We start from the raw sequence: 13,799 nt of genomic DNA, 5'->3' as shown, positions 1-13,799 counted from the left end.
AACCCCCACCATCTGTTACATAATCATGCTTCTTTGAACCAGGAAAATAAAATCAAAGATACAGTGGAGTCTCTCTTATCCAAGCTAAACGGGCCGTCAGAATATCTTGGATAATAAGGAGGGATTAAGGAAAAGCCTATTAAACATCAAATTAGGTTATGATTTTACAAATTAAACACCAAAACATCATGTTATACAACAAATTTGACAGAAAAAGTAGTTCAATACGCAGTAATGTTATGTTGTAATTAATGTATTTACGAATTTAACACCAAAATATCATGATATATTTAAAACATTGACTACAAAAATTGCTTGGATAATCCATAAGCTTGGATAAGCGAGGCTTGGATAAGTGAGACTCTACTGTAATTAATAAAAGGAATTACAATCAGCCTTTTACAGTTTCAAGTTTAACTTCTGCAGATTTTATTGACATGTTCTTTTTAGGAATCTCTAAATCATTCAGCACAACTCTATGGCCAACATCCAATTGAAGTTGATCACAGAGTCACACTGAAATATCTAGATTCACAGAGAGATGTTCTCTTATGTAAAAAAAAAAAGTGACTTTTTTTTAATTCATGGGTTTTTTTTTTCCTTTTTATGGGGATCTTTAACTTCTAACAGTGAATGTGGAGGGCTGATTGTACATTCTATAATGGGGTGTAGAAGTTCTGATCTCCTCCTCATGTCCTTAACAACTACTTCAGTGGTTCTCAATCTGTGGGTCCCCAGGTGTTTTGGCCTACAACTCCTAGAAATCCCAGCCAGTTTACCAGCTGTTAGGATTTCTGGGAACTGAAGGCCAAAACATCTGGGGACCCACAAGTTGAGAACCACTGAACTACTTGGAAGCAAGTTGTAGTGGTACAGGTATTTCACATTCAGTCCCAAGAAACCGGTCCTGCTCAGCCATAATGCCCGCAATCTGACTCAAAGTGTCAATTGGAATAGATGCATTAAATCAGTGGTTCTCAGCCTGGGGTCCCCAGATATTTTTGGTCTACAACTCCCAGAAATCCCAGTCAGTTTACCAGCTGTTAGGATTTCTGGTAGTTAAAGGCTAAAAACATCTGGGGACCCGAGGTTGAGAACCACTGCATTAAATCAACAGAAACATAGGAAACAGCTCTCCTTTAGCTGAAATTATGAATTTAATTCAAAAGTGATAGATTGCCTAACTCCAGTTTCTCACATGTTTCTTGCCCCCTTCATTCCCTCCTTCCTTCCTTCCCTTACTTCTTACAGCCACAGACACCCCACATTCCTACTGCAGTTTCAAAAGTAACCCCCATAGACTGAAATATCATCCCACCTGTATGCTCCCAGGTGGGCCATGAAGCTAGGCTGAGCCTGAAACTGAGAAGGAAGGCAAACAAAACAACAAACAATAGCATTGGATAAAGGATCCACCAAGCCCCAGTGCATACTTTCACTTCAACCTACTCATAACACTGGCTGAGATATAGAGTGTACCAACCTTAATGGTAACTGTGGTCAGCCCAGCCTAGAATCCCCAAAGTGTTTTCTAACCATGTTTGCAGTTGGCTGCTTTTTCTGTCACTGAAATAAGATTCTCTGTTGTCATTTATAAATAGATTTATTTGAGTTTTCAATAAAACCTACGGGGTTAAGGATTTCCATGTATTAACAATGCTGTAGTATTCCATGCATGCAAACACATCTGCACAGTTGGCTGAAGTTAATATTCCACTTTATTCCCATCCATTTGCATGTTTCCAGTCTAGTAAACAAGTTGTGCATTGCCTATATAAAAGCTGCTGTAGTGGCAATGGGGAAAGTCACCAGTATTGCTTTTTTGAGTACCATTTTTGTGCTTTTCACTAAAAGCATTGGAATATATCATCTGATAGGTTTCAAGGCATGCCTTCATCATTTTTCCCAGTACATATACCAATGGGAAACTATGATAGGGATCTAATACTATGGAATCTGTACAATGTTAATAATGCTGAGTATGACCCAGAACTAGTGAAATCCAGAGGTATTATTTTGCCATTGATTTCACTGAGTATATAGCCTATTGCTTATTGTGCATTATAGTTATTTGTTACTTACTGTTACTACCACTATTACTGTGCCTACTGTTGCTAATCCTACTACTAATACTACTATTACTGATATTACTAATAATGTAATTTCCATTTAAATTAGCGGTTAAAGTTTATTTCAGTAGTGTATAAAATGAAAATCAGATTTGCTGAGAATATTTTTTCTATATAAAAAATAATCTTTAGGAGCTTGATATATTACAGATGGAAATCTTTAGCTGCCATGTTTTGCCTTCTAAAAATAACATTCATGCTCTGCAGTTACTTATTACTGGATAATAGGAATATGTTGGGGATAGCAGGAATATGTAGAGAGGGACCACAAATATTTTGAAATAACAATGATTGATAATCAATTGTAAAACATTCATTTTTATGGAAAGTTAAAGGACTGACTCCAGAGATGAGAGGAGCCCAGCTTGTACAATAGTGCTTCCCTTGCCCATTATATAGCTCAAAATACATTTCTGGTCTGAAGTCAAGGTTCTTGTGGTGATGTTTAGATTCCTAAATAACTTAGGACTTTAATATATGACAGAGCATTTCTTCCTACATGTTCCTGTCTAATGGAATTGAGTTCTGCTAGGAGAGGTATCCTCTCTGGCCCATCAGTGAGGTCAATATACTGCGGTGGGGCAAGGGACATGGGAGAGGACCATCTAACACTCGAGCCTTTGGATGTCCAACTGGTGCCAACACTCATTTCATTTAGGAGTCAAGGGAAAACTTGCCTGTTCATCAAAGGCTCCTTAATTAATCCCAAATACTGGTGTACAGAGTTTTGAAATCATTTCAATCTTTTACATCTGTTGTAACTCATAATTATATTTAATATACTTTTAGCTTATTTAAATTATTTTTATTATTTTAAACTGTTTGACTGGTATTAGGAAGATAAGCCACCCTGAGATCTGTTTTACCTATTTTGATGTAATATATAATATATATATTAATTTGATAAATGCATTATTTCCTTTCTGAGAGACTGGGTGATGGAGCACAGGGGATGCTATGAAATATGGAAATCCGGAGAATTTGGCAAGAATGTCTTGCAAGAGCAGAAATGTGAAAGGAATCCGTGGCTCCACAATAAAGTCTTATTTTAAACCAGTGGTTCTCAACCTGTAGGTGTTTTGGCCTACAACTCCCAGAAATCCCAGCCAGTTTACCAGCTGTTAGGATTTCTGGGAGTTGAAGGGCAAAACATCTGGGGACTCACAGGTTGAGAACCACTGTTTTAAACCTTTCTAAATTCTTCCTTTGCCCCTGTATTAGTATGACCTCAGTTTGTCTGCTGTAAATAAGAAATAAAACCCACAGCCGAGATCCTGAATATTAACACAGCTATATCACAGTGACACATCATCACTTAAAGGAGTAAATGAACTGGTGATACAAATATATACTCATCACTTTTGGGTCAGAATAGCAAATGATGGATTGCATGTGTGAAAACCTCACTAGTGTGAGTAACACTGCGCACACACACCCTTAAAACACCATACTATTCACTGAAGGCAAGGTGTGGCCAGTTTTCAGGTGTACAATAAAATATAATAAGTGACTTACAGGCTATGTGTGAACCAGCTTGATGCTACATCCTGTCAACTATATTTTCGATTTTAGGGATAATAGGCAGTCCATCACGTATTGCTCCCATCTAAGCCTATTTGACATTTAAGAGAGATGCTTATGGCCATTTACCAAATGCAATCACACAATAACAGTTCATTAAGAGCTCCTTGTCTGATGTAAAAAGCTGCCTGCAATAAACAACTCTAAATGGCATGCCTTGAATTTTCCCAGTACTTCCATGATTGAAATAGAATCAGGATCAAATTTCACAAGTGTAAGTCATAATACAGTGATTGATGAGTTTTCATTTCAAAAATTATCGAACTGTACACCAAAATAAGTGCAAATGGAACACAGAAGCTTGTCTATTTAAAAAGGCAAGCACATAATCATGTTAACCCAACACTGGAGACCATTTTATAACAGACAGTCTCATTTCCAGCAACAATAATAAGGTAAACTTAGTGGAAAATTTTCCCATCCTTTAATTATGGATTACCTAAATTCAAAGCTTGGGTGTGTTGGTCTTTGTACTGTATGACTCTTCACTACTATCTGAGCTCCCCAATCTAGTTCATGTTGCCTCAAACATTTAAGGAAAATCATGTATGAATGATAATTATAATAATAATAGTCACTGTGTGTCATTACACATGACTATTTGCACCAGAGTGTGGGTGCACATTTGGATATCTGCCAAAATATGCATCCCATTGAAAGCAATGATGTGATCTCTTCTACATTTAGGTAGATATCATGCCCATATGCATTCAAGGTAAGGAGATTATCTGGACTGGAATAGGAATAATTTGTGTGATTTTAGACAAATATAAATATTAATTAAACTCAAATGTGGATTGAGACCAAATTGCCAATAAGAAATTGTGTAACTAAAAATGCAGTTGGGGCTATTTTGTAGAGATAGGCACAACTATCTGTACACATTATTCCCACTGGACACATTATTGTGGAGCTAAGAAAAAGGGAAAGGCATGTATTCTTTTCTACATAATATAGGTACCAGATCTCAGATAAATATGATCTAGAAGTCCCACTCAAATGTTCAGCCTAAACACTTGAGAACACACATATATGTTAGTGACCTAGGGCTGCATACTCCATTGCAGCCCAATGTCCTTACATGCCCCAGCTATATCCATCCACTTCCAGCCTTTACGTTGTAAACATGAAGGTCTGGAAAGAAATTCTAAATGTCTTTAAATAAAATACAGTATAATCTATCTTGGAATTTCCACTTTCAACACCAAGAAGTAGAGATGTCTGAGCTGGCAACTGTAAAAATACTGAGTGTTCTGACTGTTTTCTCGATCTCTTAAATGTTCACCTCCTACAATACACTGAACTATTAGTTGATCTCATAGACAACGTAGTGAATATTGTCTATAGATGAAACAGCGTGGAGCTCAGCCAGTCAGATGGTTTATCACCTAGAAGATTTTTGGCAACTGGGAAGAAGGGGGGCAGCTGTTTCCTTATGCAGCTTTTAGATCACATAATGGGAGTAATATTTAAATTAAATTAGAAATATATAAGAAGTCTGTAATTTTAAAATTGCCCAGGTATTTAAAATTAATGTGAATGACATTTTGTATTCCTAGAGGTAATCCTTATGTTTCTGTACATTCCTATAACCATAATCTGATGTGTGTTGTACACACACATAGACAGAATGGAATTATAATCCATCCTAGTCAAAGGCCAGATAATTGAAATTATACTTGAGATATATAATTTGCTGTCCTCGATGGGCTCACATTATGAAAAATAATAAATGAGTTGAGGGCAGAGAGAGAGAGAGAGAGGATATCCACACACACATGCATATACACAAATAGTTAAATCTGCACTGTCTGGATCATGCCGCATCACTGAATTATCCAAATTCATTGCCCTACCATAGCACCATGTCATTGTAAAAAACAAACAACCCTGTAAATGGCTATCCAGATGTTTTGGATGTTACCCAGGCCATAAATACAAAAGAGGCTATAATAGAATCATCCCTATGTTTTAGATAGATATCCATATAAACTGTATCTTGATATAACAATGCAATGCTACTAATATATATGTATTATATAAAAGAAAGTTAACTTCCTATTTTACAAAAAGGCAATTGCTTTATCAATATAGTTATCGGCTTTTTTTTTTTTACACCATTGCAATAGCTAGAGAAAATCAAAACCAAAAATAGCTTGATCCAAACAAAAGGAAAATATAAAACCCTATAATTTCAAGTTGGGACCCCTAGCTAAGCCTTTGACTAAATAGAGAGTTAGATGCTTTAACTTCAAGTATGGCACTTACATCAATAAGAGCAAAGAGGCGGTGAATCTGTTCACAGTTAATAGCGATAAATTCTGCTCCTTTGGTATAGGTGTGTGTGTCTGAGTTTTGAAATGTAGTTAAATACATAACTTGGCTGAACTTTAGGTCATTCTGTCTTGCTTCCGCACACAGCAGGGAACTGTGTTTTCTGTAACTATTTATTTGTGAATTTGGTAGGTCACAGCTAGCACAACGATTAAGCTAAATGGTTAAGGTCTCTGGTGTGAGCAGACAGGCAAAACCAAAAATCATGGCAAAATTAGATTCAGCGCTACTGTTTTGTATAATTGTTTTTGTACAAAAAAACAATGGTAGAAAAATGCTAACCATACACAGTAATAATTACCTGTGTCACACAGGCAGACAAGTGTGAGATCAGGCATCCATGAGATGAATCTCACAGACGTACTGGTGGACATTGTAGCCATTTGCCTGGATAGTGCAAACCTCTAACTCCAATCCTGCATTTTATAGACATGCTTGCATTTGTATATTGCTGCAAAACCCTCCCCCAGCCCTCCCCCTCAAGAAATGGCTTCCCTGCCATTTCAAACAAAAACATTCTGGATACATTTCTGTCAATTAGGCAAATAGACCCTGCCCTAAAGCTGGTCCATCAACAAAACAGTGTTGGATCATTAGGAGAAATGTAACTGAGCAGTAAGGCCAGATTGAAGGTGTTGTATAGCTGTTTCTTCACCAGTCTTTTATTTAGCACTCAGTTTGCATGTGGTTTAGAAAGTGCAGATCCAGTACCTTAACGGCTTTCTTGGTGTTTTGAGGAAATAATTGCTTAAGCAATGTTCTTTCCCTAATTCAACTGTCCACTAGGTCAATGGTCCCTGGAAAAGTACTAAGTTACTGTCACAGCATCACACATAAGCGGAATCACTCGACTGAGTCCTGCCAAAGTTAGGCACACTCATTCGTGGAAGGTCCTTGTTCCTGATTTCATATATTGATTTCCGTTTGGCTTGCACTCCCCTCACTGCCATTTTGATCTTCCTCCAGCCCAAATGGTTCAGTTCTGCCAGATTGAGCACCACACAAATGCCACTGACGGCAAACATGAAGACCAAGAAGACAGTTTTCTCCGTGGGTCTTGAGACATAGCATTCCACTTCCTTAATGCAAGGATACCTATCACATTCATACATGGATGGGACATTGAATCCATACAGAAAATATTGTCCCACCAAAAACCCAATCTCCAGGGCATTTCTGAAGACCACCTGGATGATATAAAATCTGGAGATGCCTTCTTGCCGCCTCATCTTTGACTTTGTCGTTCGGATGGCTGGGTTGGGGATCTCTTTCACTTCCAGGCAGTCTGGTTCTGCCTCCTTGGTGGAGTTCTCGGTATTTTGCAGCACCCCGTTGACAATGGTATTTTTGATCTTTTTACTGTCTTCCCGTTTCATAGAGTCCTGGTCTCTGTCCAGAGTGAGGAAGACGGTGGAATACCTCCGCTCCCGCTGCTTGGCAGACTGATGGACCGAGTATGTGATGAAGCAGAGGCTGGGAGTACACACCATGATGATCTGAAACACCCAGTACCTAATGTGAGAAATGGGAAATGCTTGGTCGTAGCACGCCTGGTTGCACCCTGGCTGCAAAGTGTTGCACACAAACATGGTCTGCTCGTCGTCGTAAACCGTTTCTCCTACAATGGCCACAATAAGAATCCTGAAGATCACCACCACGGTCAGCAGAATCCTATAAAATAAAGGTTGGGTGAGTGTAACTTGTACAGGGCAGGGGAGGAATTCTGAAATAATTTTACATTGCCACAGGAAAACTAAGGTGACCGTTTGTATAAGACCTTGCCATCACTAAAGGAGGAACATAAATGCTCAAAGCAGATCTCTGTTGGCAGTTGCCCAAAGGGGGGGAAGCTTCAACATTCAGAGACAACAGACAGTGAGGTCATGCAGGGTGAAATGGGAACCATAATCATACCATAAGAAAAAAGCAGAGTAGAAAGAATAACAACAACAACAACAACAGCAACAACAACAAATCTACTCATGAACTTCCTTATTGCTTTGATCTAGCCACCATCAGAAATGGAATTTGATGCTCTCCTAAAAGTAGTCTTAGCCATCTAAGCCAGACATGGGCAAACTTTGGCCCTCCGGGTGTTTTCGACTCCAACTCCCACAATTCCTAACAGCCTACCGGTAGGCTGTTAGGAATTGTGGGAGTTGGAGTCCAAAACCCCCGGAGGGCCGAAGTTTGCCCACTCCTGATCTAAGCGCTTTACATTCTTTCCACAAACAAGCAAAGATATTTTATTTGTAGACGTTTCCAGGCTGGTTATTGTCATTCCTTACTGATGTTTTACATCTTAATTGAATTTATTTTAATTTACGGTTTTTATGATCACAGTCCCTATATGGTTGTGAACTGACTTTTAGCACCCAAACTTACTAACCATTGATTGTTTTAGGGCATATTTTGGGTATTCTTCACATGGTTCTTAAGATCCATCTCTATACAGTAAATAAACAGGTGGTGAGTGGGTTTAATTCAAGCAGCACACTTCTGACCTTCTCCCCAGTTTCAATAAGCCACGCTAAAAGAACAGACCTTTCTTTCTGGCTAATTCTTAAGCGGAGCTGTCCAGTGCTGATCCTCCATCTCAGCCTCAGCGTTTGTTTTTAGAGGTTTGGTTTCAAAAGAAGTAGGGAGGAAAAGCCATACGGATGTTTACAGCGCGTAGAAGGAAGCGCTCGCCTCGTCCCTGCGAGCACAAATCTCCCTTTGACTTATATAGGGCGAGATCTATAACCACAATGACACTTTTAAAACAGCGGGTTCGGGTTTTCACCTCCTCCCTTCCCTTCCCAACTCAAGCTGCAGCTCCAGCAGAAGTTGTTCAAACCCAAGGCAGCCGGCGCTTTCCGATGGATGGTATGCAGCATATTGATCAGCCCTCCTCCTCCTCGTCCACTCGAAGCGAGAGGAGCCAAGCAAACCCAACCAAAAAAAAAAAAAAAAGCCTTGTCCTTACTTTACCCTTGCTCCTTCCTTTTTTTTCCTCCCAAGCTGCAATCACCAGCTCTGGATCCAATGTGACTCTGCTTAGCAAATGACACAGGCACACTTTTCTTCTCTCTGCTTCCTACCTCGTCCATTCTTGCCATGGTTTGTGTAACTCTCCAAGGCTTTCATGGCCGGAATCGCTGGGTTGCTGTGAGTTTTCCCGGACTGTATGGCCGTGTTCCAGAAGCATTCTCTCCTGACGTTTCACCCACTTCTATGGCAGGCATCCTCAGAGGTTGTGAGGTGTATTGGAAACCAGGCAAGTGGAGTTTATATATCTGTGGAAGGTCCAGGGTGGGAGATAAACCTCTTGCCTGTTAATGTTGCAATTAATCACCTTGATTAGCATTGAAAAGCCTTGCAGCTTCAAGGACTGGTTGTTGGGAGGTGTTAGCTGGCCCTGGTTGTTTCATGTCTGGAATTCCCCCGTTTTTAGAGTGCTGCTATGGTTTGTGGTTTGGGTTAGGGTCAGAACTGTAGCCGGGGGGGGGGGGGGGGGTTAGGTGTTCAAAATTTTTCAGCTTAAAAAAATGGTTTACTCATGAATTTTAACTGGTTAACCACCTATTACAATGCAGTCTGAGCCCTGCCACATGCACTATGGAGGACCTTCTTACAGCAACACCAGAGGCACTCCAAGTGGCCAGTTACTGGTCAAAAGGACATTTAGTATAATGCCAAGTTGTTGTTGTTGTTGTTGTGTGTTTTTTTTTAACTTTGTGTTTTCAAATACATTACAACTTGTATCCTCGGTTCACTTCTAATATGACAAATAAATAAATAAATAAATAAATAAAGTGGTGTTCTTTATTTACTGTCCTGATTTTGGAATTTGTTTTTTTTTAAAAAAAATACTGATAGCCAGATTGTGATCATTTCCATGGTTCCCCCCAGGCAGGAATCAGCCAGGCCTTGAAGCTGCAAGGCTTTTCAATGGTAGTCAAGGTGATTAAGTGCAACATTCACACCTGCCTCCAACAGACAAAGAATTCTTTCTCCCACCCTGGACCTTCCACGCATATATAAACCTCCCTTGTTCTGGTTTCCTACAGACCTCACAACCTCTGAAGATGCCTTCGAAAGGTCAGGAGAGAATGCTTCTGGAACATGGCCATACAGCCGGGAACACTCACAGCAACCCACTTTGTGTTAAAAAATGAGAAAGCTGGAGAAGGGGAGGAAGCTAAGGGAGGATTATAGGAAAGGTTAAAAGAGTCCTCTGCACTAGCTGTGAACTCTGCAACCAAAGGCAGGCCCTGGCAGCTCCAAGAGGCCGGTGCTGGGGGTCCAGGGTGCGACAGGGAAGTTTATGGAAGGAAGGAACCACTGAGTAGGGGAGGGGAAGCGGCGGGGAGAGGAGGGGGCTCCCCTTGGTCCCACATCACACGAGAGCATGAATCCACTTTAAATCCGGTTTCTGCCTCCTGCAGAATTCTGGGGTTTGTAGTTTGGTGAGGCCCAGGACTTGTCTGCCTGAGCTGTTTAAAGACACCGCATCCCTCCTCCCTGAAGTGGATTTAAAGTGCATCCAAACTCTAGTGCGGTGAGGTCCTTAGAGGGCTCCCGGTCTCCCTTGGGCTCCAGCCTTGTCCGTGCAGGGAAGAGGGAGCGCTCAGGACACGCGTGGGGCGGGCTGCGGAAAGTGAGTCGCGGGGTCCGGCCAGCCTTAGCGGGTCTCGGGATGCTCGGAGGCGCATTGGGGATGGGGGGGGGGGGGGGGGGAGGGAGCCAGAGGGAAGCAAAGGGAGCCAAAGGGACCACGCTGCTGGTTGCGGCAGCTCCCGCGTAGCATGGGGTCAAAGAGGGCGCGGAGGGGGGGGGGCTGGAAAGGCGGGCAGGGTCTCCTTCCTTCCTTCCTTCCCTCCTTCCTTCCTTACCTACCTCCCTATCATAGTGGAGTGCTGCTGGACGGCGGCTTCGAGGAGTCTCTCTAGGATGGTCCATTCCCCCATCGCGGTTCATCGGGAGGCGGCGGCGGCGCGACGGTCCCTGGCCGGCCCTGGCCGCCCTGCGTGGGGGAGCCCCGCGGCGTGGGCCCAGGGTGGCGGCGGAGGGGAGGGGAGGAGGGGGAGGAAGGAAGGAGGGCGGGCGGGAAGGAAGGAAGGAAGGAGGGCGGCGAGGGTCGCCGGGCGCAGCGCAGCCGAGGCGAGGTCGCCCTGAGTGTCTCTGCCCGCCCGCCTCGCCGCCCGCCCTTAAGTAGGCTCGCCGCCGCTGCTTGCGTCACGGCCAGGTTGGCGAGCCCAGCAGCCCCACGCCGCGGCCGAGGCACACGGGCGGGATCCGGGCTGGGCCTCCCCCGCGACACCCCACCCCGAGCCCCAGGCGCCCAGGGAGGAGGCAGGGCAGAGCCAAGGAGGAGAGAGAGACAGAGAGAGGAGGAGGAGGAGGCGCGCCCAGCATGGGACAGGTAAAGGAGAGGAGGAGAGAGGGAGGAGGGAGGGAGCGGAGTGGGACCCGGGCCCTCCTGACCCCGCACCCCTCCTCCTCGGGCCCACGGGGGCCTTCCGCCCGCGCTCTCCGGGACGTGGCCTATCGCCATGTCCTTGAGGAGAGAAGGGCCTTTTCCCTGGCCGCCTCCGTGCAGAGAGAGTTGGGGCGGGCGGGCGGGCGGGCGGGGAGGAAGCTTCCCAGCTCACAGAGGGTACAGAGCAGCCAGTCCTTGCTTGCCGGCCTTGAGGATGGTCACGGAGCGGAGAAGGATGCACACACAAACACACAGAGGCGCCCATTGCCAGCCAAGCCAATGCCTTGGGAGGGGAGAGAAACAAGGATGCGCGGAGAGCGACCCTCCATGCACACACACACACACACACACACACACAAAGCCCGTTGCCAGACAAAACCTATGCCTTGGGAGGGCAAAGAAACGAGGATGCGCGGAGAGAGACCCTCCATATGTACAAACAGAGGCGCCCATTGCCAGCCAATGCCTTGGGAGGGGAAAGAAACAAGGATGAGTAGAGAGCTACCCTCTCTATACTGTTTATACACACAGAGACGCACACAATGAGGAGTCCATGGGATTGCCTGCTCAACTTGAGGATGGTCATGGAAGGGAGAAGGATGCGAGGAGAGTGACACACACAGAGGCGCCCATTGCCAGCCAATGCCTTGGGAGGGGAGAGAAACAAGGATGAGAGAGCGGTCCTCTGTACTACATACACAGGCGCCTACAATGAGGAGTCCAGGGGATTGCCAGCTCAACTTGAGGAGGAGGGAGGGAGATGCTTGAAGGGAGAGAGAGACCCTCTCCCCACAGACACACACATGCAGGCCCAGAATGAGGACTCCATGGGATTGACATCCAAGCCAATGCCTTGAGGCAGGGCCGTAGCCAGAAAAAAAATTCGGGAGGGGTTTTGAAAATTTCGGGGGGGGGGGTTGAACTCCTAGCACACACCTCTCCCCGCTACAAACCTGTCAATGTCTGCTTGAAATAGTGCCTGGAGGGACTCTTAATGTTTTGGGTCTCTCTCTCCCTTCAAGCATCTCCCTCCCTCCTCCTCATAGACTTAGCATGGGGATTTGGTTAACCAGTTAAAATTCATGAGTAAACCAGGGTTTTTTTATAACCTGAAAAATTTCGGGGGGGGGGGGGGTTGAACCCCTAAAACCGCCCCCTTGTTACAGGCCTGCCTTGAGGATGGCCATGGGGGAAGGGGGAGAAGGATGTGCAGGGCGGTAGCTGGGGGGGGGGGGGGGGGTTAAAAGTTCAAAATCCCCCCCCCCCCAAAAAAAATGTGTCAGCTAAAAAAAACTGGTTTACTCATAAATTGGTTCACCAGTTAAAATTCATGAGTAAACCAGGTTTCTGGGGGTTTGAACCCTTTCGGGGAGCCCCCAGATGGCGTAGTGGACTAAGTGACTTGAAGGTTGGGTTGCTGACCTGAAAGCTGCCAGGTTCGAATCCCACCCGGGGAGAGTGTGGATGAGCTCCCTCTATCAGCTCCAGCTCCATGCGGGGACATGAGAGAAGCCTCCCACAAGGATGGTAAAACATCAAAACATCCGGGCATCCCCTGGGCAACGTCCTTGCAGACAGCCAATTCTCTCACTCCAGAAGAGACTCAGGTTTCTCCTGACACGAAAAAAAAACCCTTTCGGGAGGGTCTGAAGCCTTAACACACACCGGTCTATGGCCCTGCCAGGGACCACTCTCCAACATTAGTACCAAAAGGGTTACGAATCAGCTTTTGGTCAACTTTAGATTTGGTTTGGTTATTTGGGGTGCTGATTCAGAAAATTGCATTGGTTAGACCACATCAGCTCTAGTTTCTGATACAGAAGATATGCCATCCAGTAGTCGCCATCTGCTCACCCACAAAAAAACCATATTTAATAATCTAGAGCTGATGTGGTCTATCCAATGCAATTTTCTGAATCAGTGTGCCAAATAACCCCAGCAACAGGCCTAAAAATGAAGACACCAAGAAAAAAATGGTTTGGCTGTATTATTATCCATAGTGAGGCCGCAAACCATATTTTAGTTCTTGTGGACCACTGGTGGTCCACGGACCACAGGTTGAGAACCACTGCTCTATACATACACAGGCACAGATGATTGCATACAATGAGGAGTCCATGGGATTGTCTGCTCAACTTGTGGATGGTCATGGGAGGGGGAAGGGGGAAGGCTGAGCAGAGAGCAACCCCCCCCCCCCCACACACACACACATACGCATACACAGGCACACAATGAGGGGTCCAGACCTCTTCCCCTTCTCCAGCTGAGGTGTAAGGCAGTCAGTTGGGAGG

The 13,799-nt window shown here is 44.3% G+C and overlaps 1 protein-coding gene across 2 annotated transcripts; it reads right to left on the bottom strand.

The window, feature by feature from the left end:
• Positions 1-1,584: 1,584 nt before the first annotated feature.
• On the bottom strand, positions 1,585-11,634 carry gjd2 (gap junction protein delta 2). Of its 2 annotated transcripts, none has more exons than XM_003214476.3 (2): positions 10,926-11,634; positions 1,585-7,715 (listed from the first exon to the last, which is right to left on the bottom strand). In XM_003214476.3, the coding sequence occupies exons 1-2, from the start codon at positions 10,994-10,996 to the stop codon at positions 6,872-6,874; spliced, it is 915 nt and encodes a 304-aa protein (XP_003214524.1). In that variant the 5' UTR covers positions 10,997-11,634; the 3' UTR covers positions 1,585-6,871. The 2 variants fall into 2 exon arrangements, with proteins under 2 accessions (XP_003214524.1, XP_062824287.1); XM_062968217.1 differs by having other exon boundaries at positions 10,922-11,025.
• Positions 11,635-13,799: the final 2,165 nt, after the last annotated feature.

Source organism: Anolis carolinensis, chromosome 1 (assembly GCF_035594765.1).
Source record: "Anolis carolinensis isolate JA03-04 chromosome 1, rAnoCar3.1.pri, whole genome shotgun sequence".
In the NCBI taxonomy this organism is placed as follows: Eukaryota; Metazoa; Chordata; class Lepidosauria; order Squamata; family Dactyloidae; genus Anolis; species Anolis carolinensis.
The sequence above is the reverse complement of the archived record's forward strand: the minus strand, read 5'-3'. Positions and strand labels throughout refer to the sequence as shown.